A 24,170-nucleotide genomic window follows, 5' to 3' on the forward strand; every position below is an offset into this window, starting at 1 on the left:
CTCCGCCGTGACTCCACACACTCTGCCCGCCAAATCCATGAATGAATGCCCCTCAATACTCTGCTGCTTGCATCGCGCGGAGTCCTGCCAGCTACGCCGGCAGCTGTAGTGTCTGCCCGCTCCTTCGCATCCTTCGTAGTGGTATGGTCCCCGCCATTCCCCAAAAAGATTAAAAAAAAATTGCCCGCTCTTGCTGATCCGTCTACACAAGCCATCTCCGGCATGTTTTCTCGCCGCAAAGCCCAAACGATGGCTCTACAGCAATATCAGCGCCTTTGAAGGCCCGCCATTGACGACTCTGCTCGCTACCAACCCGCATATTCACCAGACTCCCAAATTTCGATGGTATAGTTTCGATACGCACCAGACAAGCCCCGCCGAGGGTGACTTTGGCAAGAAGAGCAAGAAGAGCAAGAGGACAATTGTCATCAAGCACAAGGGCTGGGTTTCTGTGCGGCAGAGATGGCAGAACGTTCCGGTCAATTGGAAGAAGGCTGTACCGAAGGGTGAACGCAACCAGGCGAAAGGGAGATCTCGGAGTCCCAACGAGTATCTAATCGTTGTCCTGCGTGAACATGGCGATGCTTGGAAGATGCCTCGGACCCGTCCTCGGAAGGCAAACTTGAGTTATGTGCACCATAAGAAACCACATGATCCGCGCCATTCCAACTTTTACCATCCCTACGAACTTTTCCGGCCCTCTCTCCAATTCTATCTGGCCCGCTATCTCCGCGATGCTTATCAGAATGGAAGTGGAGCCCCCAACTGGGACTTTCCTATTGCTTCGCCTGTACAAAATTGGCTTGGACGGCTAGGTTACACCGAGGATGACTTCCGGATCTGGGGCAAAATCCTTACTGCGGACGACGCGGTTAACGCAACCAACGTGTTGCTGGACGGAAAAATTGACAGTTTATCTGCTTCAAAGCCAGCCCCTATCTGGGTTTCAGCTCTTCTTTGCCGGCGGAAAGACATTTCGGCTCGCGCTCTCCGGCGCCTGCTCAAGTACGCTCGAAAAATGGTAACGGTGGAGTCTGAGCGACCTGACGAGACATCTCACGGTGTTGTTGCTACAGACGAGAAGACTTTCACTCTTATCTGCATTCGCCTCTTGAGAATAGCCCGGAAGGTCCATCCGGGCAGTATAGAAGATATCGCGAACCTTTTGGTGACGCATATCAACTCTTTACACGCTGGCACGATCGGGGAGCTTTCGGCTAGCCAGCCCTTGAATCAGGAGAGATTGATGAAGCGGCGGGCTCGCCTTACTCTTCTATACAACAAGCTTCTTTCTTTGCTTTCTTTGCCCACATCTTTGCGTCCAATGATCTCTACCGCACTCCAGCAACGTGCCCAATTCACGGTCCTCCGAGGAATGTCGGAGTATCAGCCGCCTTTGACCATCACCCAACAGGGCTATAGAGGTATCGCTCGCGTTCAAATAGCGCAATTGAAGACGCAGGACGAGCGAAAGTGGGCTGAGCTGAAGTCAACCTCATGGCCACCATGGAAAGTAGACCGGACGGCAATGGACTCGGATATTGGACCGGAACACGGTATTTCACGCGCTGGTCAGTCGATTCTACGCATGAACGAGGCTGGATACCCCACTTTTGGATGGGATCGCATCGTCAAATTGTTCTCTGGTTGGGATTCCGATGGCAGCCCGGTCATCCAACATAGGAGGGTTCTCGGTCGAATCGAAGATGCAATAGCTTCAGCTTTGAAAGAGGGGCAGGTGCCAAGAGAAATCCCTTACATGCGGGACGTGGATCATGAGGTTTGGGCTGCAAGGATACGAACCACAAGAACTGTCGAGGAATCTTGGGCAATTTTCCTGGCATACGATGCTCTCGAAGTTCAGTCACCACAGAAAAGGCTTAAGGTGTACGTGGCAATGTTTGAGCGGATTTATGGTGCGAGAAAGCTATCATCTCCCGGCAGACAAAAGCGCGCTGCGCTTCAGCCTGGCTACGTCAACAAAAAAGAGGTAGTACCTGGGGACGAAAGAGAGGCTTTGCCTACTCCAGACTCCCCGCATGAGCGTTTGGATCCACGCTTACAGCCGCCTTCCATCGATGAGCTCTTTGTGAGAATGATTTCAAAAGATGTCTATCCGGATAACGATTGCTTGTCGTTGCTGCTTCGAACGACCAAGTTAATACCCCGAGGGCTGAGTTACATCAGTTCTCGTGGCGATCAAAGTGTTCGCGCCCTTCTGGAGCTCCACATCACCGATGAGCAGATAAAGGCTGTCCCTGAAAAGGTGTTCAACGCCTACATCGACCTGCTCTGTCGCCAATGTTTTGTGGCTGACAAGTACCATTTCGTTGACAATGCGCGAAAAGGCGACGGACGTGCCATGCTTCATCGAGCGATCGCATTAATGGACCGCAGAAGGTCGACATATCGCCCTGGATGGAACAGGCTCTTACTCGCAGTCCACAAGTTTGAGTCCTGGCGTAACGGTACCACTGAGCTCCTACGCCAAACACTCAAGGTCTTGGACAATGCAGGAGTTGAGCTTGACGCGGAGGGCTTCAAAATCGTGTGCTTCTCGTTCGGCTTCCGCGCTCTGATTCGGAGGGATCAGACAATGGCTCAACACACGGAAGAGTCTCGAAAAGTTGTGTGGGCACACCAGCTTCAACACAACGAAAACGATTCCTGGTTCCTTCGTGCCCTGTTCAGCAAGGTCGTCGGCCTAGGCGACGGCACCCACTTCAAGCCTCATATCACAGCAGCCAGCGGTCGTGAGTCTGCGGCTACCCCGACGGTTCTTAGCGTTCCCTCGGCGGTCGTTCTACACAGCTACATCCGTGCGCTTGGTATCATGGGTGACTACGAGGGTCTGCTGTCCATTGCATCTTTCATGCATGACAATGTCGCCGGGTTGCTACACCACTGCGACAACGAGCTCAACGGACATGTGCGCTTGCGGCGTACCGTTGTCGCGCTGCGATGCTTCCTTGAGCGCAGCTGGGACAACCAACTCAAGCAGCTGTCTTGGCCACCCACAGAGGAACATGAACTGGACGCTCTGGACGAGCTGGATCAGCGTGCGGATCAAGGAACGATAATGAAAGCTGAGCCTGCACCAGAGGAACTGATCGTGCTTGTAAGAGATAAGGTGGAAGATTTGGCAGCGACATGGGGTCATTGGCCTAGCGATGGTGAGCTTCAGGAGTACGTCGACTGGATCGAAGTGCGCCATATGTGAATCTGGATCAAGCGTGCGCTGTAGAATATGTTTAACTGTAATTAGAATGTTCTTCGATTTTGTATTCATCACTCACTCATAGAGCATCGAGCACTTCCGGCTCAAATTGGAAACAAGTGAATGTGTATCATCCATTCCAATAGGTCAGTGTGCTATAGCTCTTCCCTTAGCCACTTCAGGTCGACAGTTGCCGTTCAGATACATGGAGCGATTAGCCAATCAAAACTCCAAGCGATGCGCCAAGAAGGACTAGCGCCCTCCGCGTCGAAGTCTCTGAGCGGCAACTTCTTTTCCATCTCTCATCGCACTGCACCCGGCCTACACACAACAAACATATCACCACGCTGCACTGAGACATCACATTCCAGCTCCGGGCTCACCGTCGATTCACGCAATTTCCCCCCCAACTGCCCTCTCACGAGTCTTCTTACCACCAAAAATGGCTCCCAAACCCACCTCCGCTGCCAGCAAACCAAAGCTTAGCACTAAGCGGAGCAGGAAATCCCGCACTGAAAGTAAGCTGATAATCTCATCTTCGTCCTTCGACCTCACACCATTGTTCATGTCGTGTCTCTTCACTTGTCTCCAAATACACTCAAGGCTTCCCCGCGCGAACCTACCCATCTGGCTAACAAGCTTTCTTCGCCGTGACAGTCGTCGAATCTAGCAGCAGCAGCAGCAGCAGCGACTCCGAGAGCAGCAGCTCAGCAGCCAGTGCCACCGCACCAGAACCCAGCAAAAAGCAAAAGCCCGCCGCCGCCGCTGTTGCACGTGACAACGCCGTAAGCCCCCCGCTCCCCATCGCTCTTGACCCCCTTCAAGAGGAAAGAGAGAAAGCAAGAAGGAATGAAACGACAGACGGAGCCAGAACCACTCCCGAAACTAACACGCGACCTTGTCAAGACCTCGTCCGCCTCGGATGACTCCTCCTCGTTATCGTCATCCGACGACTCGGGGCTGTCCGACGACGCCATCCCGCCGGCTTCGGCCGCCGCCGCGGCTTTCCCGTCGTGGTACTTGCGCACGGTGACGCAGGAGCTGGCCGAGGACCTCGACAAGGTGCGCGGGGCGCCGGATTTCGGCGACGCGGCGCTGCCGCTGCTCGTGCATGCGCTGCAGCAGGGCGAGGCGTGCTTCTCGCAAGCGGAGAAGGCGCGGGTGATGGGCGGTGCAGCGAGGGACTGATCGGGCTGGAAGTGGAGTATTTCGGGTATGGGGAGGAGGAAAGGTGATTTTGGCGTTGGGAACTTATCGGTTGGTTTATGCATTTAATGGAAAGCGAATTCGGGTTGCTGGACACGGTTATCTTCGTGCACGTGTATTGCGGATGTCGGGCATGTGGGGCGCTTGTGACGGAAGTGTTGTCTGAGAGTTTCCCAGGGTATAAAGTGTCTGCTTGAGTGAGCTTGTGCCACTTCCTTAGTGTTGCAAACTTTGTCAGTCCAGTCCCCCGGTAGTTTCACCGGGCACTTCTTGGAAATGCACTTTGCTTTGTCGAAGCGTGTAAATCCTGGTGTATGGCCGTGATAGCTCTCAATGCATGAAGCACACTTAATCCCACTTGTCAATGATTTTGTATTTCACCATCTTCCGACTCAAACTATGTTTAGCAACTCTGAATCATAACGCTACGCCACATCAACCCAAGGAGGAAGGATATACACAAATCGGAGATATGCAGTCAAAGTGTACGTACTTAAAACAACAATACCTCTAATTAGCTGTAACGGAGGAGATGCTTTCTTCTTTCTAATCTAAGATTGCCCCATTTTGATGAGGTGCGACGATTTTAGAGAAGGTCATTTATTCCTTGCAACGACACAAGGCAGAGACAAGGAGGTAACCACCGAACACTTCAACGTAACAGGACAACGACATGTACGAACCAGTAATGAACTTTCTATAGCAGGCAAGCTCGTCACCCTGGAGACCATGTAGTAGCGCTTCTACCCGTTTCCACATGGTTCGCTTCAACAAAACGCCCAAATACTCACCATCGTTTCCGCATCCGCTTCTGCACTTGGACCCGTTTTTCGCGCAACGAAGCTTCCATGACCGCAATGGAAACCGACGACGAGACAACCGCGCTGATTCTTCGACTGCTGTCCGAAGATCTTGCTGTGCTCCTTGCGGGCGTAGCATGTAAGGACAACGGCAACAATGAGGTGGCCAACGATCTGGCTTACGCGCATCGGCTCTACGAGCAGGAGATCGAAGCTCAAGAGATGATTCTCTCGGACCGCAGAATGGGAAAAAGCATTCAGCAGGCTGTTCAGACCGACGGACACATCATCGACGTCGCGAAGGTGGAGGAGGATACTGCGACCAGAGACCACAACCTCGCTCGTGCCCTCGAAGGACTTCCACCTCGGCCAAACGCTACAGCACCAGCAGCGACGGTACCAAAAGCGCCGGCAGCAGTAGCAACCGAGGAGTGTCTCACTGCAGCTTTGTCACACTCAGCTAACGGCCGCTTTGGGTATCCCAGCGCCGACAACGACGAGGATGGTTATACCGCAACAGCCGGCGAGTCGTCCACCCAGAGATCTATATGCAACAAGGGCAAGGGCGCAGCTACAACCTCTGCTGACGACAACTCGCGCCCCACTCACCGCACCTGCATCGCCTGTTGCTCCTCGCATGCCTTCTTCGACATCGCCACGCTCCCCGGCTGCCGCCATGACTATTGCCGCGACTGTCTCGACCAGCTCTTCCGCCTGTCGCTCACCGACGAGTCAATCTTCCCGCCCCGCTGTTGTCGCAAGCCCATTCCGTTCGAAGACGTGCGCATGCTCCTGTCCGCAGACACAGCGCGCGACTTTGAGCGCAAGAAGCCAGAGCTTGAGACGCCGGACCGCACGTATTGTTGCCAGCCCCTGTGTTCAACGTGGATCCCTCCGGCGGCAATCACCCAGGGTGGTAAGGTGGGCACGTGTCCAAGCTGCGCGACCCGTACGTGCGCGGTTTGCAAAGCGGAAGCCCATGACGGCGAGGACTGCCCGGAGGACGAGACGACCAAGTCATTGCTTTCCACGGTGGAAGAGAACAAGTGGCAGCGTTGCTACAGCTGCAAGCGCTTTGTCGAGCTGAACACTGGCTGCTACCACATCACGTACGTCACCCCACGCTCCTTCTGAGATTTAGCACTCTTACTCGTCTTCCCCTCCTTTCCTAACATTTTCAACCAAAATTAAGATGCCGCTGTCGAGCGCAGTTCTGCTACCTGTGCGGTGAGCAATGGAAGCGTTGCCTATGCCGCCTTATGGATGAGAATCACCTCCTCGAGCGTGCTCATGAAGTCGCGCAGCGGGATGGCCGCGATGCTGACCTAGAAGACATTGAATGGCTGGCACAGCGCCTGCGCGATAACCATGAGTGCACCCATGAGACCTGGTTCCTAGTGCACGGGGTGCATCGGTGCGAGCAGTGCAACAGGGGGCTGCGGTTGCAAGAGTTCGTCTACGAATGCATGGACTGTATGCTGCACATGTGCACTAGGTGCATGATGAACAGACTTTGAAGCGCAATGGTTGTAGTGTCATGGCTTCGCGAGATTGCTATAGGACACACTGGTTGTGCTTCTCTGGGAAGCGAACTGAGTATGCTGCAAAAGTGGAGGGATGGAAAGGGACAAGAAGGCTTCGATAGTTTAGGTGTGGTGACTAGTCCTGATCTCAGTCTCGTCTGCTGTTGTCTTTTCTGAATATCTCGTTTGCGAGGGTTTGGCCAGGGAGAGCGCATGGTGAGCTTGGAAACCTTTTCAGCTGCACTCAATAGGACCTGTAACAGATAAAAGAATTGAGACTTCCTTGAGTAAGTCATGCAATGTTCTATTTCATGTACCTCCATCAAGGCTCATGCGGCAATAGAGGTAACGTAACTTTCTTTCACTTTCACATATTGCTATACAATTATTCTCTGCAACATCTACTAGTATCGCCGGCGTCTACACTCTGGCTTAGTCCAGGGGTAGGCGTCGGCGATACCCACCTGCTCACGCTCCCCAATGAGCCCGAGTTCAACTCCCAAACACACCGATGTGCAACTCCAAAAAATCCCCGAGGTCCAAGGGAAAGGACCGAGGACGGGATTTCTACACGCTCCGTCCGGGGAGCGTGTAGTTTTGCTTTTTGTTCAATGTCTCTTTACCCTATCCGTTCTCTTTTTCGAAACCATTTTACACATTCTCGAATAACGCCAGGGTCTGCTTGGGTGTGCGCGGTGAGAGTGGTAGCGAGTCGTGGTACCGTGGTTGTTCTCTGTAATTTTGCGCGATGCGAACACTTCGACATCCGAAGCTCCCTGTGACCCGGCACTTTCTTGGAATCAAATTTCTTCAAGCCGGCTGATAAGCGACGGTCGAATGAATTGACTAACGGAATCTTTACTCCCTCTATTAAAATGAATATGCGAATCCTTCTTCCCCACGAACAGTTCACGGCTTCCACTCAACGGCTCCGGTACACGGCAACGGTGTCGGGATACACGTTGAGGTTGTCGGCGTAGTTAGCGACTTCGACGCCGTCGCGGGTAATCATACTCTTAGCGCCAACGGTGTTGAGGTTGAAGAGCGAGACGTAACTGTTTCCCTCGACGCTCATGATGCGGGTTTGGCATTGGCCGCCGGGTGCGTTCGAGCAAGCTGTTTCCGAGGTTAGCAAAACAACTAAAATCCAGCGAGCGAACCTGAACCCCGGAGAAAAGAGGTAAAAGAAGGGAGGGAGAACTTACAGGTGTTGTAGTCATTGAAAAAGCTGTACAGCCCCGCCCCATAAACCAACACACTGCTATCCACCACCCTCAACCCCCATCCACTCTTGACATCCCCCGAAAACACCGGATCGCCCATCGTGGCATTGACGGGGAACACGGCGCTCGCATCTGGATACGGCTGGTAGTACGCAGTCTCGGTCTGGATCTGCCCGGCAAACACGTTGGCCGCGCCACGGAACTGATACTGATACTTGGCGTGATGCTCCACGCCCGTCCCGACCAACCAAACCGGGCCGGCCGCGCTCTCGACCAGCAGGCCCCTCCCCGCATGCACCGTGATCTGCCTCAACGCGGCGTCGTCCGCGTCGTGGTCCGCGACCCACAGCCACACGTTCTCCGCGTACAGCCCGGCCGCGGCCTTGGTGACGTGCATGCTCGCGTACGCCGCCACGCAGCCCGCCTTGACGGTCGCGACGCCGGGCGTCGCCGGGCAGTCCGCGTACGACAGGCCGCTGCCCGCGAACCCACCGACGCGCGTGTGCACATCCCACATGCCACTCGGGGCGCCGCTCGTGGGCGCCGCCAGGTTCCACTGGATCAGCAGCGCGCCGGGCGCCGCGCCCTGCGTGCTGACGATCATGTCGCTCCACTCGACCCGGCCCACCGTCGACTGCCCCGCGCCGCTGCCGCCGACCTGCACCACCGGCTGCGGTTTGGTGACGTCGCCCCAGAAGGCGCCGGCGGCCATGATGACGGGGAAGGCCTCGCCGACGACGCGCAGGCCGGGCGGGAAGTACAGCGTGCGGGTGACGCGGTACGTGCCCGCGTCGACGACGAGCAGCGCGTCGTACTTGACGGCGTAGGTGATGGCCATCTGCAGCGCGGCCGTGTCGTCGGTGCGGCCGTCGCCGCGCGCGCCCATGGTGCGCGCGCTGAGCGTGCGCGAGACGAGCACGTCGCCGTAGGAAGGCTTGGAGCGCTCGTAGTACCGCTTCGTGGTCGCGTTGAGGAGGGCCGCCGGCCGCGTGGTGCCGGCGATGGTGGAGATGAGGTTGGTCGGCCCGCGCGGCGTGTAGGCGTGCCCCGAGGCCCAGGCGGAGACGGTGGTCTGGCCGGTCGTGCCGGTGAGGGAGGAGGAGGTGCTGGGGCCTTGGACGATGGTGCGGACGTTGCTGATTTGGATCTGTTTGGGGGGATCGAGGTCAGCGAGATGGGGGAATGGAAGGAGGGGGAAGGGGGTGAGAGATTACGTTTTCCAGAACCAAGCTGCCGGCGGTGGCGGGCGACGAGGTCAGATCGTGGGCAGTGAGGATGCCAACGGGCGTGTTGGTGAAGGAACCGTCGAGGATTGTCACGGAGCCGACGGTCTGCGCGGTGCGGCCGCCGCCGTTCATGGCGATGCCGGTGGTGCAGTTGGTGATGGACAGGCTCTTGTACGTCCATCCCCACGACCAGATTTGGTTGATGGCCGTGACGGCGTTGTAGAAGGTCAGGTTGCGCATCGTGAACTGCTGGTTGCCGAAGACGGCGCCGTTGAGGCCGCCGTAGAAGACCAGATCGTTGGCGAAGCCGCCGGAGCCTTTTGAGAAAATCAATTCGGCGCTACACTTGAATCTAGTGGGCGATTTGTACCTGATTCGATGAAGACGCCCTGGTGTTGGGTTCCAGGGGCGTCGGACATCTTGAACACGATGTTTTGCAGACTCGTGGCTTGGGAAACGGGCCAGTGGATGCCGGTTGCGCTGGAAGAGGCCGGAATGGCAGTCAGGTCAATGATTAAGTTGCGGACCTGCGCGAAGAACACATTTGTGGCGCCCCAGCCGAGCGCACCGCCGGCCTGGTACTGGTTGCCATCGATGACGCCGAAGCCTGAGAAGTTGGGCGTAGCCTTGAGCGTGGGGAGGCAGTTGGGGTTGCCGATGATCATGGTGTTGTAGTAATCAACAATCGAGGACGAGAGCACGTAAGTACCCTAGACAGCATCATGAGCATTTAAGCAAGCGGCGGCTTAGTGATACTCACAGCAGGGAAGTAGATGACAGCAGGCGTTGTGGTGCTCGACGAGCAGGCTCCGGGGGCGCAACGTCCGCCGTCTTTCATGGCGCGGTTTATGGCGGCAGTGTCGTCCGTAACACCGTCGCCTTTGCGAACATGGAATCCGTCAGTCTCCAATGTCCTATTCCGCAGTTATGCGGCAAATCTTCCATACCTTTAGCCCCGTAGCTCTTGACATTCCGGAACACGACATATGAGGAGTTGCTGTTAAACGCCGCCTTCCCCTGATGCTTGATGTTCTCCAGCCAGTACGGCGCACAGTACGGCGTCGTGGCCCGCTTCTGAATGACGGTGGAGGCGTTTGGGCTCGTTGCGGACTCGGCGTGTGGGTTGATGGACAGCGGGGCCTTGTCAGCACCTTGGAAGGTCGCGTACTCCTTGAACTGGTCCAGCATGCCGTCAACCATGTCCTGGACCTCGGCGATCTTGTAGTGAGGGCCCTGTGCGCTGGCGCCATTGCTCAGCATGAGAAGGCATGGGAGCAACAGCCTAAAAAGAGTGGATGTGCCGCGCATGATGGGCTGGCGACTTCAGTATATCAGGGAAAACGCAAGAAGGGAGTTGACAAAAGAGTGCCTGCGCATGCGCGCTGAGGGAAAGAGTGTAGAGGCAACGGCAAAAGTTTTGCAAAGAGGAGAGCGTTGGGCGGACGGCGCTATGGATTAAGTATAGAACTCAAGGCAGCTAGCTGAACTACATGGCTGTCTGTGCGAGTAACGACACTAGGCACTGGCAGCGATGGTTGTGGGAAAAGATGAACATCATGGCGTTTACAGCTGGCTGATTGGGGAGATTAGGTGGCTGCTATCCGCTATTCCAGTCACGCTAGACCAGCTTCGAGGCTAACATCCTCCCCTATCAGGAAAAGTCGCCATGATTTAGCGCTGAATTCAGTCATGGCGAAACAGATGGGCTGGCTGAGGTAGGGCGGAGGGATGTGTGGAGGGTTGTTGCCGAGCGGCAACGGACGGGCCCCTGATCTAGAGCCAGCCACAGCGCGGCCACCCCGATCCGGTAGCCATCTCTCACGTGCTTTTCCATCACCAACGTCTTTCCACTCTTGAAAAGGCAGCTGGCTCACATCCGTGCCCTTGCCATCAGCCGGATTGGGAATGCTCCGGGCCACATCCTGCTGCTCGGATCTACCCGCCATGTTGCAACCAGGTACCTGGGAACTGTCGATCTCCGGCACGTATGTGCGTTAGTGGAGAGGGGGCCCTGATTGAGCCCCGGTCAATATAAGTCCTTAGCAAGTGGAATAATAGTGGTGAAACAGTTGTGCAAGCTTGTTGAAAAGGTCTCGATGTTTTGGTATCAAACGTGCTGTATCCTTCCACCGATTATAAAAAATTACCACTACTATGGAAAAGCTCGTAAAATCGTGCCGCGAAGCTGCTTTTTACATCTTTACGCGCTCATGTAGATATGAGCCGCGCCGTATTTCCCCGCTCTGTACATGCCGCTCACTTATGCTCCGATGCGCAAAATCAGCGCTCAATGTGATATCATGCTGACCATGGGAGAAAATTAAAACCAGACCAACTCCAGCGCTCAAAACCATGCGGGTATGTGCAATCCTCTAAAAAAAACCCGAAACACACTTTTTTCCCAATCCCCTTTCGGACTCAAGTGCAACAACGACCGTTTATTTCTTAGCAGCCGAGTTGGCGCGGCTCCTGGTCTTGTGGGGAGCGAAGCTTTCGTGTGTGTTGACGCGATCGATATCGAAGGGGTTCGCCTCGTACGTCACACTCCGTGCGGTGCGGGTGCTGGCGTTGGTGTGTGTCTTGTGAAGGTAGTTCGGTTGGGTCTTGATGGCCGCGAAACGGCCCTCCTCACCCTCCTTGTGGTCGTCGTCTTCCAGGCTCTCGTCGACGGGCTCGCGCTGCTCCTGCTCGTGCTGGTGGTGCGAGGGAGCCGAAGCCGTCTCGTCCTTCTGCGTCTCCGCATCGTCGGCCTGCATGGTCGAGGCGCTGTCCTCGTCGACTTGCTGTGCGGTAGCTTGGCCCTTGAGCTTCTCGAGGAAGGCGGCGGCCTGGGCGGCGTACTTGCAGCGGGCGCGGATGGCTGGGCCGTACTTGTAGAAGAGGAAGGGGAAAGGCACGCAGGCGAGGGCGAGGAAGGCCGGGATGGATGAGGCCCAGTGGATGCCGAGGTCGGCGTACATGTAGGAAGTGAAAAGCGGGAATGCGGCACCGAACAGCGAGCGCAGGACGGCGTTGGCGGCCAGGACCGAGGCGGCGAAGATGAGGTAGGCGTCGATGAGGTAGTTCATGATGGACAGGAACACCAGAACCATGCCGAAGCCAAAGGGTGCGCCGGCTGCAATGCTGGCAATCCAGTGGATGTTCGGGTAGTTGGTCCATGCGAACCAAAACAGACCGATGGGCATGGCGATGGAACCGATGAGAGCGGGGGGCAGACGGGCCTCGGGAGGCGCGAATCCGGAGGGCGAGTCCTGCATGGCCTTGATGTAGCGCTTGTTATCCCAGATGGAATAGATGACAGCGAAGATCATGCCGACTGCAACACCCAGGAAGGCCAGGCCGCCAATACCAGATGACCAGCCACGGCCCTGTTGGTAGACAATGGGGAAGGCGCCGAAAAGCATGTACAGAGTACCGTAGATGATGGCCATGTAGATGGAGAGCAAAAGGACAATGGGCTCCTGGAACAGGAGGATCCAAGGACGCGAGAGAGCCGTCTTGAAAGCCTCGCCAATGGTGACTTTGCCTTGCTCAGCATCAGCCCTGCTCTTGTAGACCTTGCCAGTGATCTTGGACAGCTTGGCGGCGCGCTTGCGGAGGAGGACGGGCGAATAAGTCTCGGGGACGATGAAGCCACAAATTAGCCAGAGGGCGCCAGTGAAGATGGCCATGACGCCTTCGACCCAGCGCCAGCCGACAGTCTGGCCGACGAAGCCACCGACTATGGAGCTGTTAGCATGGGGAGTTTGGAAGATGTGTATGGCGGCTACATACCGATGGGGCCAATGACGGGACCCAGGAAAGGCGCAGCAGCGAACAGGCTAGTGGCAAGACCGCGCTGGGCAGCGGGGAACATGTCGGCAATGACGCCTCCAGCGTTGGTCAGGGGCGAAGATCCGAAAGAACCAGCAAGGAAGCGCAGAACAATCAGGCTGCCAATGCTGTTGGCACCGGCAGCGCCGGCGTTGAAGGCGGTAAGAAGGGCGTATGTGCCGAAAAAGAGGAATTGGCGGCCAAACAGCTCTGCGGAATGTCAGCACTTATGCTAGCGAGGGCCCAAACAGGAAATGCGAACGTACCACTCATGGGAGCCCAGATCAGCGGACCAATGGCGAAGCCCAGGACAAACAAGGAGATTCCCAAGGTTGCGATGATCTGGACGACGCCAAACTCGATGATGATTTCTTTGATGCCGCCAGAGTAGGCGGACGAGACAAAGGCGACAGCCAGGGTGGCAATGGCAACCAGGGCGGTGATCATCCACTTGACTGCGATAGGGTAGTTCATGGGGTTGACTGGGTCGTCGTCGAGCCATGCGACAATGTAGGGATCCTCGTCGGTGCCGGAGCCTTCGTAGTGTGCGTTGACGATGTCATCGTTGATGGCAGCCTGGTCCAAGACACGCTTGAAGTGCGGGATGCGGGCAATGCGGCCAGACTCGACGTCCTTTTCGGCCGCCATTGTGCTGCGAGGGAGTCTGTGCGTCTCTGTGCGGCTGCAAGGCTGGGGTTGCAGGGAGGAGCGCGGTTGTGATTGCGAGCGACGGGAGTTTGGTGGATCGGCAGCTGGGAGAGGCTCAGTGAGGAGCGGCAGGGCATACTATAAAGGCTGGATGCCGCCGTCCGGACGGCGTTAAGAGATGCAAAGGCTCGCGTAGATGACATCACGCTCCGGGCACAAGGGCGCCCGTGTGTCTGCCATTGCCGGAGCCGGTGCCACGGGTGCGCTGACTGATCATGCACAACTCCCGCGCCTCGGCTGTTTTGCAGACCGGCATCCGCGATTTGCGCCAATCAGCGCGCGCACCGGGCAGACAAGCTTTGTGAGGCTCTGCTTTGAGTTAAGCCGCCTTCCGCCGCGCTTCTAGAACCGAGTTGTGCACAGGCTTGGCGCTTTCGGCCGAGGCTCCTGCTTCCGCTGCCCGGCTGGATTGACGCGCCGCTTCGTTTTGAAACGCACGTAGGCGCAACTTTTTCCTTTTCCGCCGCCACCTGGGCTGCTCCGCTCCATGCACGCCCAGCCCGCCCTCGTTCCACGCGTACGCAGTAAAGGGGCGGTGCCCTGGACACGAACTTGTGCATGGAGTGGGGTGAGACGGCCACCACCTCTTTGCGTCCACACCCAGCGGTGAGTCGACTGTTGCACTCCGCATTCGGGCCGCGTCAAGCAACCAACAATGGACGAGAACCGCCGGCGCGGGATCGCTGATGCATGCGGCCGGGCCCTATTCATGCAGTATTGCTCTCCAGGCACCACCTGATCACCTTGCTGTTGCAATCCTTCGCCCCCAAACACCGCCAAATCCTGGGTTTGCAGACAAGCATCATTCAGGCGTACGCCCTAGTTGCCTTGGCGCACTTCCTTCCGTTAACTCTTTCGGGCGGAGATAAGGCTCTCGTCCGCGTCCCAAGAGGAACTCGAAGAGTCGACGGAAACAACGGCGGGATGGGCGATTGGAAATACCTCCGCTCTTTGGGCCTGGCCACGTAACGTTTCCCCGGATGGCCAGAGGCTCCTGACCCGAAGACCCGCATTTCAACACTGCACTCGGCCGTCGGTAACTCCCGCCCACGCATCGCCACCCACGGGGATCTGGATTTACGACGATCGCTGCTTCGGCATGCCTGCTGCATGGCTTCCCGTGTGCCGTCAAGCCTGCCCGTTGCGCGCCGTCCCGTTCTTGGCCCCCTGGGCGCCACCTTGCCGTCTACCCATCCCAGCTCTGCTGGCCCCACCATTCTTCACTCATCACATCCGTCCCTTCTCCCAACTCACCAAACACTCCGTATGCAAGAGCCCGAGCGCCGCATACGGTGTAGCTATCTTGATTTTTCGGCATGCCCGTCTCGAAAACTCTGAGCCTCGGAGATTGCACCTGAATGGCTGACGCCACAGATCCACACCTTCTTTGCTACTACCAAGCCGCATGCAACACTACCCCTTACGATTTCACAAAAACTCCCCTTTGCCGAGGCTCGTACGTATACACGTATGTTTCTCTTTCGATTATGCCTTCGCATCTCTACCCATTTTCGTGGCCACTCACCCATACATTCGTGATGTAACAGATTGGACTCACTTGAAAGTGTGAGACAGATCTGTATCAGCAGTCATATACACGCCAAGCACTCCGTAGGGTCTGAGCACCAGCAAACACTCCAACACTCCCCGTCACAGCTTGGCAGCAATCTAAAGCCGTTTCAAAGCTCAGCGCACAAGCGTACTCCATACGGCCATGTCTTTCATAGCACTACAACGCAAATTTGTGGAGATCTACGTCTATCTATGCATCCATACATACTTCCATCAGTAGCCCATTTGCTTGTGGACAGGTACCATTGTAGATACCTTATCATTACATGTCGAGGACAAACATACACCAGACTCCACATCAATTACTTGTCATGATTATTCTTTGTTCCTGCGGAATGCAACGTTATTCATTCACGCCACCCTCGCCATAAATAAGCCACCAGGCAACGAGGACAAGCTATGCATTTCTTGGAACTGAAGAGTCCTTTGTCCAAACAACGACAACAATGAGGACAAACATGTCGGCAGCCCTGTTGTATAACATGCACGGCACAGCTCACTCAAACTCTAACCCCAAGGCTACGCTTCTCATCTTCACACAGAACTAATCCCGAGAAACGATAGCTCATAACTCTACATAGACTCAAGCACACACAATCCACTACACACACCATGGCGACCCCCAACCCACTCCAACTCCCCCATGCCGCCCGCCAAGCCCTCCTCACCGGCCCCACCATCACCCTCGCTCTCCCCCTGCCCTCCATCAACACGACCTACACCATCCCCGCACTTCCCCGCCGCATGCTCTTCGCTTTCTCCCACCTCGCCGCCGCCCAACTAACCGTCGCCGACGGCGTCAACACCACGCCCATGCCCACCTCATCATCGTCCTCCGCATCCCCCAGCCCTATCCCGACACCCACCCGCACAATCACCCTCCCCCCCTCCTCTTGCACCCCCGCCGCCCTCGAACTCCTCCTACAACACCTCAAGCAATGCTGCCGGAGCTCCGCATCAGCGCCGCCGCCGCCACACCTGACTTCCTGGCGCCAAGCCGTCCACGTCTACGCCGCCGCCCGCGCCCTGCGCGTCATCCACGTCGTCGAAAGCTCGCTTCGCGGATGGATCGAGAAGAGGCTGAACGCGAGCGACGCGCCGCTGAGCGTGGCGGAGTTGCGGGATGCGGTCGAGGCGTTGGGGTACGAAGGGGAGGACGAAGGCGGGGATAGGATCGTGAAGGAGGTGGTGAGGAAGACGGCGGCGTGGGCGAGGAGGTTGGACGTCGGCGGGCTGGAGGTGGAGAGGGAGGGGATGAAGATGTGGTTGGCGGAGAATCGGCCGCAGTTGTTGGCGTGGTGGGAGGTTTGCGACCGCAAGGCGGTCGGAGGGAGGAGGCTGGATGTGAGGTGGGTGGGGAGGGTGAAGAGTGGGTCGGATTTGAGGGCTAAGAGTAGGATGGAGGGGAAGAAGAAGGAGGAAGAAGAGAGCAGGAGGGAGGAGCTACAGAGGAAGGTGGACGGTTTCAGAGAGAGGTTGAAGAAGCAGCGAAGTATGGTGGAACTGGCTCAGTAGAGGGAGTATTTGACGTGCTGAGGTCATAGGGGTGCATTCCCCGCCTCGCCTGGGGCGGGGTCAAGTAGGCAGACTGATGGGAGTTCCATCAAAAGGTAAGTTCTCGTATTTAAGACCCGATCGAATAGATTCACGACGATATCGATATTTATGCTGTTATCTTGCGGTTAAGCAGTGAAGTGAATGGTTAAATAAGCAAGCCACGAAGCTTCAAGCCGAAAGTGACGTCTTTTTTCTTTCCTGCTCAACGAAATATCCTCACGTGTCATTCCGATTTGTTCCCTTTCATTATTGCTTCTGAAATACTCCCGTAAACGTATTAGAGCTCCGTAGAGAAATGCCGTTGGATCAGCATGGCCCCACAACCGACCTTCACATACGACCCCATCACTGAGCTCTGAACAATCCATCTCCTCCACCTCCAGCATATGCTCCGCATGTATGCGGGCAGGGGCATGCTGCTGGATGCCATCATGCTCACGGCGAACTTCCAGTGTACCGAGCCGAGGGATCATTTTAGTATGCGTTGTTGAGCTTGCCAGGGGGAGGAGACGGGGATCGTGCCGGATGATGACATCCCTGTTGCTGAGGTGTTCCGGCGCTGTGCGGTGCGCACGATGGTGGAAGGGAAGACGCTCAAGATCCTGAGTCTTGCTCCCAAGAAACAACTCTGGTCCCGCAAGGATCGAGGGCTTGCCGTCCTGGGCCCCGGATCTCACTCGCCTGGGAGAGGTCGAACAGCTCGTCGGCTACATGATCAGAGAACAGCGCTTTTTTGCTGGCGGGCGTGCAGATCCGGTGCTGACCGTCTCGGATGATGGACGCTCCGTGACTCGTCAAGGGACAGTGATCAATACAATAAAAGAGCTTGCTGTGTCGGTCATCGAATTCCTGCTCGCGGACATGCCCGAAGCTCGTTTTCCATCGGATCCGCCGACCGATCCCTCGCTGGGGAGCAAGGCAAGGCGCACTGTCCAGTGGATCCAAGACTGTGTGCTCACCGGCGGTGAAGTGCCATATGTTATTCGCCCCGCTAGGAAGAGGGGTATGTGTTTGTAGGAAAATGCTATGTTGATGTTGTGATGAACGGGGAAGCCATGGATGATGTTTTTCGCGCGCCTGAGCATCCAATTCGTTGGGCAACACTCCGCCACAATAGTACTCACAAGAGTGGTTCTGACAGGGCTGTTGCAGTACCAACCGCTCTTCAGAAGCGAGTGGAGTAAGGTGACCGTCTACCTGTGTATGCTGGCGCCCTGTTGGCGCCCCGTTCCGGAGCGACATAGAGGTAATTTGGCTCAGCGGCCCGACCCCCTCTATCCCATTCGTCGTAGGGGTCTTGTGACGGGTAAGGGCCACGTGAAGTATAACCGTAAGGATCTCGCGATGGATACGGAGGCTGTTCCGAGTAAGGATCTTCGGCGTATATATCCTTCTTTCGACGGCCATGGTCCTCCTCTTCAGCTGGTGGAGGAAGTGGAGGAAGCGCACCAAAAGCGCTCGCGCTGTCGGTCTCGTCCAGCAACTCCGATTTGAAAAAATCGTCGAAAATCTGGTGAGAGCCCGAGAACGAGTAGTCCTGGTCTGTGCCAGCGGACGGCTCAGAACCCTTCTGTGGTCTCTTCTTGTTTTGGCTCTTTGGAGCCTGTGTTGACTCGTTCCATTGAAGCGGATACAAGCTAATGGCGATCATGTCAGCAAAAGAACAAACAAAGTGGAGACTTCTGCAACAACACAAACCTTTTGTCGACCGGCTCGGAAAAAGCGGATCCAAGATAGTCCTTGTACGTTTGGGAGAATTCTTCGTTCCAATCTCTCATTTCAAGGAGCATGACTTCCAAGAAAGATCGCTGTGGAACCACTAAGGTCTCAGCAAACTTGCATCGTACAGATCGGGCTAGATCGCTGTCGTGCTCGAGGAGGTCGACGGTGGCATGGCTGTCCAGGAGCCTGGGGAACTCTCCAAGAGCTTCAATCTCGCACGACCGTAGCAGATCCTCCAACCGGACCCATAGTTCGCTACCTCTCAGGTAAAACGCCAAAGGGTTTGGCGCATCATCTCCATCTCTTGGGGCGATGGAACCTTGAGCGAGGATGATCATTCTGCACTCCAGCTCAAGCAGAAATTGCCAGAGCTTGCCGACAAGGGTGAATTCGAAAGAATCAGCGCTGAAGCAGTGTTGTACCTCAAGAGAGACCCAATAGCCGAGGCCGTGCGTCTCGAATGTGTGTCCAAGCAGAACAAAAACGTGCTTATGCAGGTAGTCACCTTCTATTACGCGAAACCTGTAGTTGAGTATTTGTCTTTCGCGGGTGGTCGATATCTCGTCGAGAAGATCGCTAGCATTATCGGCGTTCTTGAGAGCACACAGCTCCAAATGAGCTAGGTGCACCAAATCCAACATGTTTCCGTATAGGTGGTAGATTTGGATGCTACTCAGGCGCTTCCGTGAAAGCTTGAGTTGGCGCGAGTCATGGTCTGTGGGCTTTGCTTCTGGGGCGAGAATGGCTGTTTGATCTTTCTCACTGCCCCGTGTGGGCGAGCGTTCAAGTTTTGCATCACTTGAAGATTCAGTCCTTCGATGATCCTCAGGCTTTTGGCTTTTGGGTGGACCTGAGAATAAATCATCGGGTGCTGGCAATTTCTGCGCACGAGGGATTTCCGTAGCATGTTCCGTTCCATCAGACACAGTTGGCGGTTGGTAGTTGGAGATGTTTCGTGATGGCGTGATCGCAGGGTTCGTTGCCGACGTAGGGCCAACATGAGGGACTTCAGGATGTCCCTCTCGCTCCTGATCTTGCCGATCCTTTGAGGCATCGCGAGAAGTAGGCTTTTGGATATCCTCAAGGAGCTTCTCTGTATTGTTCTCCCCTCCCGAAGGCGTAGAGACAGGTGAGCGGCTTTCGGGCGTTGGCAGATTGGTGACCAGAAGCTGAGGGGCAGCCGGAACCTCGGTAGTATCCATATCGGGAGTCAACGGTGCCTCGACAGATATTGATGGAGCCAGTAGTGTTGGTTCTTCGAATTCAGAGCCAGCATATGTGCTTTCCAAGTCCGATTCTTCCAGAGTTGAGCAGCAATGCCCGTAGTAAACGTGTTCGCCATCGTGCTCAAGGATCAAGTCAAACAGCTGGTCAGCCGACGGCCTTTTTAAACGGGCTGGATCCAGCATCTTCATTACCCACTGGATAGGCGCGTTGTCCTGCGGACTCATCTTCAGCTGGTTTAGCCACAAATCGAGAGCCTGGTGGTTATTTTGTGGAGAATTCCCGCCCGAACCGGTCTTCGAGAAGAACCCAGTCATTTCATTTACAGTCTTGCCCTTGATAACGGTCTGACTGCGATTAGCCTTTGGACACGCAGAACGAAATGGGACAAGGTGTCGACTTCACGTACCAACATATCGAGGTAGACGCAACCGAGAGACCAAATATCTGCTGTTTCGTTTCTGGGCTCCCAGTTTACAACTTCAGGCGCCGCAAAGCGGGGTGTGTATGGTCCGCTTGGACCCACCGTTGTGGCTTTTGTTCGATCACTCCAGTCTCGTGCCGTACCGAAATCGGTCAAATAAACCTGACCGTTCTTCACCAGAATGTTGCCAGGTTTGATATCCTTGTGTCGGCATTTGTTCAAGTGGAGATATTGCACCGCCGAGCACAAGCAGCCGAAAAACTGGCGCAAGAGAGATGCGTTGTTTATTGGGAACGGATTCTGTTGAAGAAAGCGCTGGAGATCACAGTCGGCTACTGGAATGGTAAGGATGCCCACGTAATGAGGGTCGGTGTAAGACCCAATGTAGGTGACCAGATGATGGTGCCGCAGCCGCTTGAGGTTTTCCAGTTCATTCTCGAAGGATTTGGTTGCTTCTTTATCTCTGATAGCGGATCTCGCCCTGTAAATGCGCTTCCGAGCAAATCTGTTGATGGAGAGTTTGCTCTGTACGTGGTCAACAACGCCAAACTTGCCCCTCCCAAGGGTCCCCAGGATAAGGAAATGGCAGTCAGCACTAGAGTCAAAGTGTCGATGGCGACCGTTCTCGAGTTCTAATGCATTTGCCTTGGTGAGGACAGACGACTGCTTTTCCATGAACATGTGTCTGGAGGCGTCATCAAGGAAGCTGGGCAGCCGAAGATTATCGTAAGGTAGATGGATGTCCCGAAGTCCATGGTGGACAAACTGGTGCATGTAATCCGGTCGGTTTATCATCCGCAGCAAGGCGTAGGTTCTGGGACGGAGGCTCCATTCTGGCCGCCCAACGCAAGCCAGAAGGTTGGTGATTTTGTCGAAAGTTTCATCGTCAAATCGTGCCCTGACGGACGACTCATCCGAGGCTAAGGTGATGAGACCCGAAATAGCGTTCTCGAACTCCTCAGTCGTAAACCTTGGCTGGCCCATTTTCGCGGAAGACTCCGGTAAGCGTTATATTGACGGGTTCGAGGTCCTTTCCGTGGTAATTGGATCAGACCAGTCAGCCTCATACGTTTTCGTTCGAGATGAGCCTTGGTTGTGAGGCACGTTGAAGTTGCAAGGCTGAAGTCGGCTCAGACGCGGGGGCTCCTGGCGCCTGATGACGTTTGTGTAACCGGAGCATGTAGCAGTTCTACATATGGCCCCCAATGCTTAGTCGAGACTCAGCCGCGTAACCTCGGTAAGTAAGTGCGGCGGACTGTAACGAGGTCCGCGTCATCTGGGCATGTCTGTGAATAAGCATAAGCAAATGTTCTCATGCTTGACGGCATTCGCTTGGTATACAGAGCTGTCAGTTTTCGAAGACCCATGGATTCGCTGACAGACTTAAGAGCCAACACAAACTATCTACCCTAGATTGCAACATCTCTACCCTGAACAAGTGTAAGGTGGTACGAATCTCTACAGAGCAGACTTACCAACCAGCCTCCACGTCTCCGCCGAAGGGTCATGAGAAACCTTTCCCTCAGTCGTCAGCTTACCAAGAACCTGCAGCACGCCTCTCTGTGCAGCCTCATGCAGCGTCTCCGGAACATCTTTGTAGATCTCCTTGACAATCTGCATCGATTTCCAGCTCGACACAACCCCGTTAGATCTGGCCAAAACCTCCAGGACCTGCGCCTCCCGCTCCCGTCTGTGCTTGATATACTCCTGCACTTTGGCCTTGCCGTCCTCGATCACAGGTCCATGCCCTGGGTAGGCGCGGCCTGTGAACTGCTGCGCCATACGGTCCAGGCTGTTCATGTAGGTGGCCAGATCCTCGAAAACGGCGGTGCCGGAGCCGAGCACGTTATCGCCAGTGAACATGGCGTCCTCTTCTTCCAAAATGAAGGCCATATGGTCAGTCGTGTGACCGGGGCAATGGAATGCCCTCAGCGTGGCGCCGTCCGTCTCGAAGCGCTGGCCGTCGGCGATGTTGAGCTGAGTTCCTTCATCTGGCTGGTTTTTATAGACCTTGGTGGCTGGCGAGAAGGACAACAGGTCCGGAACGCCCTTGACGTGATCTGGGTGCCAATGAGTGAGGATCGCATGGTCAACTGATGCGTTCTCTTCCTTCAAAACTCTCTTGAGCGAGGCCGGCCAGGCGGGCATGCCCTGGCCAGTGTCAATCAGAAGGCGCTTCGGACCTCGGCCAATGAGGTAGGTATTTGTGCCTGAGGCTGGTTAACTGCTGCACAGCTCGACCCGGACTCGGGTTTGCTCCAAGTTACCTTGCAACGTGAACTGGACGGCCGTCAGCTCTTGGAATGCACGCAAATGGAAGTATTACTGCCTACCTTGCCAGGGTTCCCGCCGAGGATACGGATGACGCTCGGGCTGAGGCGTTCAACCTCTGGAAGTGCAGTAAGTGTGGCAGCCATGGTAGAGTAGAGCTTCAGGGCAGGTCCTCGCATTTGCGCTCATTGTGGAGGCTGATGATGAAGGCGGAGGAGGCGGTTGCGACATTGCCGGGCTGACGCGCGGGCCTCGGCTAGATAAGCAGCGATCGATAAGCTTTAGCGCCGCCTCTACAGGGAAAGGATCTTTCAGCGCGCACCACCAAGGTATCAATGTTGAACCCTTACTAAAAAAAAAAGTCCGCAAATCCACCGAGTCAAAATGGGCTCCATTCACGACTACGATGACGTTCCGTACGTCGTCAATTTACTTTGTGCTTTTTGCGATATCATTTCGCCCAACATGTGCGCTGATCCGCTTCCAACAGCCAGCTCTCCGCGGGCGCCCTCAATGCGCTCCAGGAATTTCTCGGCGAACGTGACGCCCGCACCAAGCAGTTCGAGGACTTGAAGGTTGCCGCCGAGGAGGACTTCACCAAGACTGAGCAGCCTCTGTCCATGGAAGCCTTCACGGAAGACTGGAATGCCAGTCAGTTCTGGGCACGTCAGACCATCTCCTCCCCTGGATAGGACGTAGGTACTAATATGGCTGCCAGTATAACGACGAGACGGCCACCACTTTGGCCAGACAGCTACTCGACAAAGCAACCGACGACACCAAGATAGCCGTCGTCTCAGCTCCCAGTGTGTTCATCCAGCTCAAGAATCTTCTCGTACGTGTCCGCACGGCCCTTGGGCACTGAAAAAATCATTCCCGCTAATCGCCCAACATAAAGCGATCCGACGAGTACAAGATTCGTCCTGAAGTCACATTGCTTGAGTTCGATGAGCGGTTCGGCGTCTTTAAAGAATGGGTGCCCTACGACTTCATGTTCCCCACTCGACTTCCACGTATGCATCTCCCCACCGAATAGAGGTGGGTCAAGCGCTGACCTACGCCTGCAAAACAGCAAACCTCAAGGGCCAATTTGACCGCATTATTTGCGACCCTCCCTTCCTCAGCGTCGACTGCCAGACAAAGGGTAAAGATATCTCTCCCCAGCCGCCGACCCATGTGCTCACAGTAATGTAGCCGCCCTCACCGTCCGCTGGCTCGCCAAGTCGGTGGACCCCGCCGCGCAACGCCTGATCATCTGCACGGGCGAGCGCATGGAGAGCATGATCGTCAAGCTGTACGGCAAAACCGGCGTTCGGACCACCGATTTCGAGATCCAGCACGCCAAGTGCCTCAGCAACGAATTCCGCTGCTACGCCAACTACGAAGCCCGCGACGTCTGGCGGTGGAACGAGGCGTGCGAGTAGGGAAGCGGATGCGACCGGCGAACGGGCAAGAATTGTAGATACATCCGCGTCGGTCGCGAGATTTCTCTCGCGCCGAAAAAAGTGCGACAGAGCGAGATCTTATCGCGAGAAATCCAGACATCTCCGAACCGTTGCCCGCTCACGTCAGAGGCTGTGATCCCTGCGCACCTCGCAGCTTGCCGGTTGCTACCCCACCTCCATTTACCCTTCCCATCAACACCCGAGATCTCAGCTTCTCCCCTCCAGCAACTTGCACTGCT

At 55.7% G+C, this 24,170-nt stretch overlaps 8 protein-coding genes across 8 annotated transcripts; 4 read left to right on the forward strand and 4 right to left on the reverse strand.

Annotated features, from left to right (window-relative positions):
* Window positions 1–1,324: 1,324 nt before the first annotated feature.
* On the forward strand, window positions 1,325–3,220 carry SLS55_004276 (uncharacterized protein; the record flags this gene model as incomplete). The annotated part of the gene is made up of 2 exons (XM_066775734.1): window positions 1,325–1,571; window positions 2,442–3,220. The coding sequence occupies 2 exons, from the start codon at window positions 1,325–1,327 to the stop codon at window positions 3,218–3,220; spliced, it is 1,026 nt and encodes a 341-aa protein (XP_066633615.1).
* Window positions 3,221–3,782: 562 nt separating this feature from the next.
* Window positions 3,783–4,405, forward strand: SLS55_004277 (uncharacterized protein; the record flags this gene model as incomplete). Its single annotated transcript, XM_066775735.1, has 2 exons — window positions 3,783–3,787; window positions 4,045–4,405. The coding sequence occupies 2 exons, from the start codon at window positions 3,783–3,785 to the stop codon at window positions 4,403–4,405; spliced, it is 366 nt and encodes a 121-aa protein (XP_066633616.1).
* An 866-nt stretch (window positions 4,406–5,271) lies between these two features.
* SLS55_004278 (uncharacterized protein) lies at window positions 5,272–6,357 on the forward strand (the record flags this gene model as incomplete). Its single annotated transcript, XM_066775736.1, has 1 exon — window positions 5,272–6,357. The coding sequence occupies one exon, from the start codon at window positions 5,272–5,274 to the stop codon at window positions 6,355–6,357; it is 1,086 nt and encodes a 361-aa protein (XP_066633617.1).
* A 1,311-nt stretch (window positions 6,358–7,668) lies between these two features.
* On the reverse strand, window positions 7,669–10,503 carry SLS55_004279 (uncharacterized protein; the record flags this gene model as incomplete). Its single annotated transcript, XM_066775737.1, has 6 exons — window positions 7,669–7,862; window positions 7,952–9,116; window positions 9,184–9,512; window positions 9,566–9,905; window positions 9,956–10,074; window positions 10,143–10,503. The coding sequence occupies 6 exons, from the start codon at window positions 10,501–10,503 to the stop codon at window positions 7,669–7,671; spliced, it is 2,508 nt and encodes an 835-aa protein (XP_066633618.1).
* Window positions 10,504–11,633: 1,130 nt separating this feature from the next.
* On the reverse strand, window positions 11,634–13,656 carry SLS55_004280 (uncharacterized protein; the record flags this gene model as incomplete). The annotated part of the gene is made up of 3 exons (XM_066775738.1): window positions 11,634–12,916; window positions 12,970–13,218; window positions 13,275–13,656. 3 exons carry the CDS (start codon window positions 13,654–13,656, stop codon window positions 11,634–11,636), a joined length of 1,914 nt encoding a protein of 637 aa, XP_066633619.1.
* Window positions 13,657–18,010: 4,354 nt separating this feature from the next.
* On the reverse strand, window positions 18,011–21,199 carry SLS55_004281 (uncharacterized protein; the record flags this gene model as incomplete). Its single annotated transcript, XM_066775739.1, has 3 exons — window positions 18,011–18,482; window positions 18,544–20,138; window positions 20,201–21,199. The coding sequence occupies 3 exons, from the start codon at window positions 21,197–21,199 to the stop codon at window positions 18,011–18,013; spliced, it is 3,066 nt and encodes a 1,021-aa protein (XP_066633620.1).
* A 474-nt stretch (window positions 21,200–21,673) lies between these two features.
* SLS55_004282 (uncharacterized protein) lies at window positions 21,674–22,632 on the reverse strand (the record flags this gene model as incomplete). Its single annotated transcript, XM_066775740.1, has 2 exons — window positions 21,674–22,425; window positions 22,542–22,632. 2 exons carry the CDS (start codon window positions 22,630–22,632, stop codon window positions 21,674–21,676), a joined length of 843 nt encoding a protein of 280 aa, XP_066633621.1.
* A 238-nt stretch (window positions 22,633–22,870) lies between these two features.
* EFM5_1 (Protein-lysine N-methyltransferase efm5) lies at window positions 22,871–23,910 on the forward strand (the record flags this gene model as incomplete). Its single annotated transcript, XM_066775741.1, has 6 exons — window positions 22,871–22,902; window positions 22,977–23,137; window positions 23,254–23,321; window positions 23,385–23,499; window positions 23,559–23,630; window positions 23,681–23,910. 6 exons carry the CDS (start codon window positions 22,871–22,873, stop codon window positions 23,908–23,910), a joined length of 678 nt encoding a protein of 225 aa, XP_066633622.1.
* Window positions 23,911–24,170: the final 260 nt, after the last annotated feature.

The sequence above is a fragment of the Diplodia seriata genome (genome assembly GCF_021436955.1).
Source record: "Diplodia seriata strain FDS-637 chromosome Unknown scaffold_4, whole genome shotgun sequence".
In the NCBI taxonomy this organism is placed as follows: Eukaryota; Fungi; Ascomycota; class Dothideomycetes; order Botryosphaeriales; family Botryosphaeriaceae; genus Diplodia; species Diplodia seriata.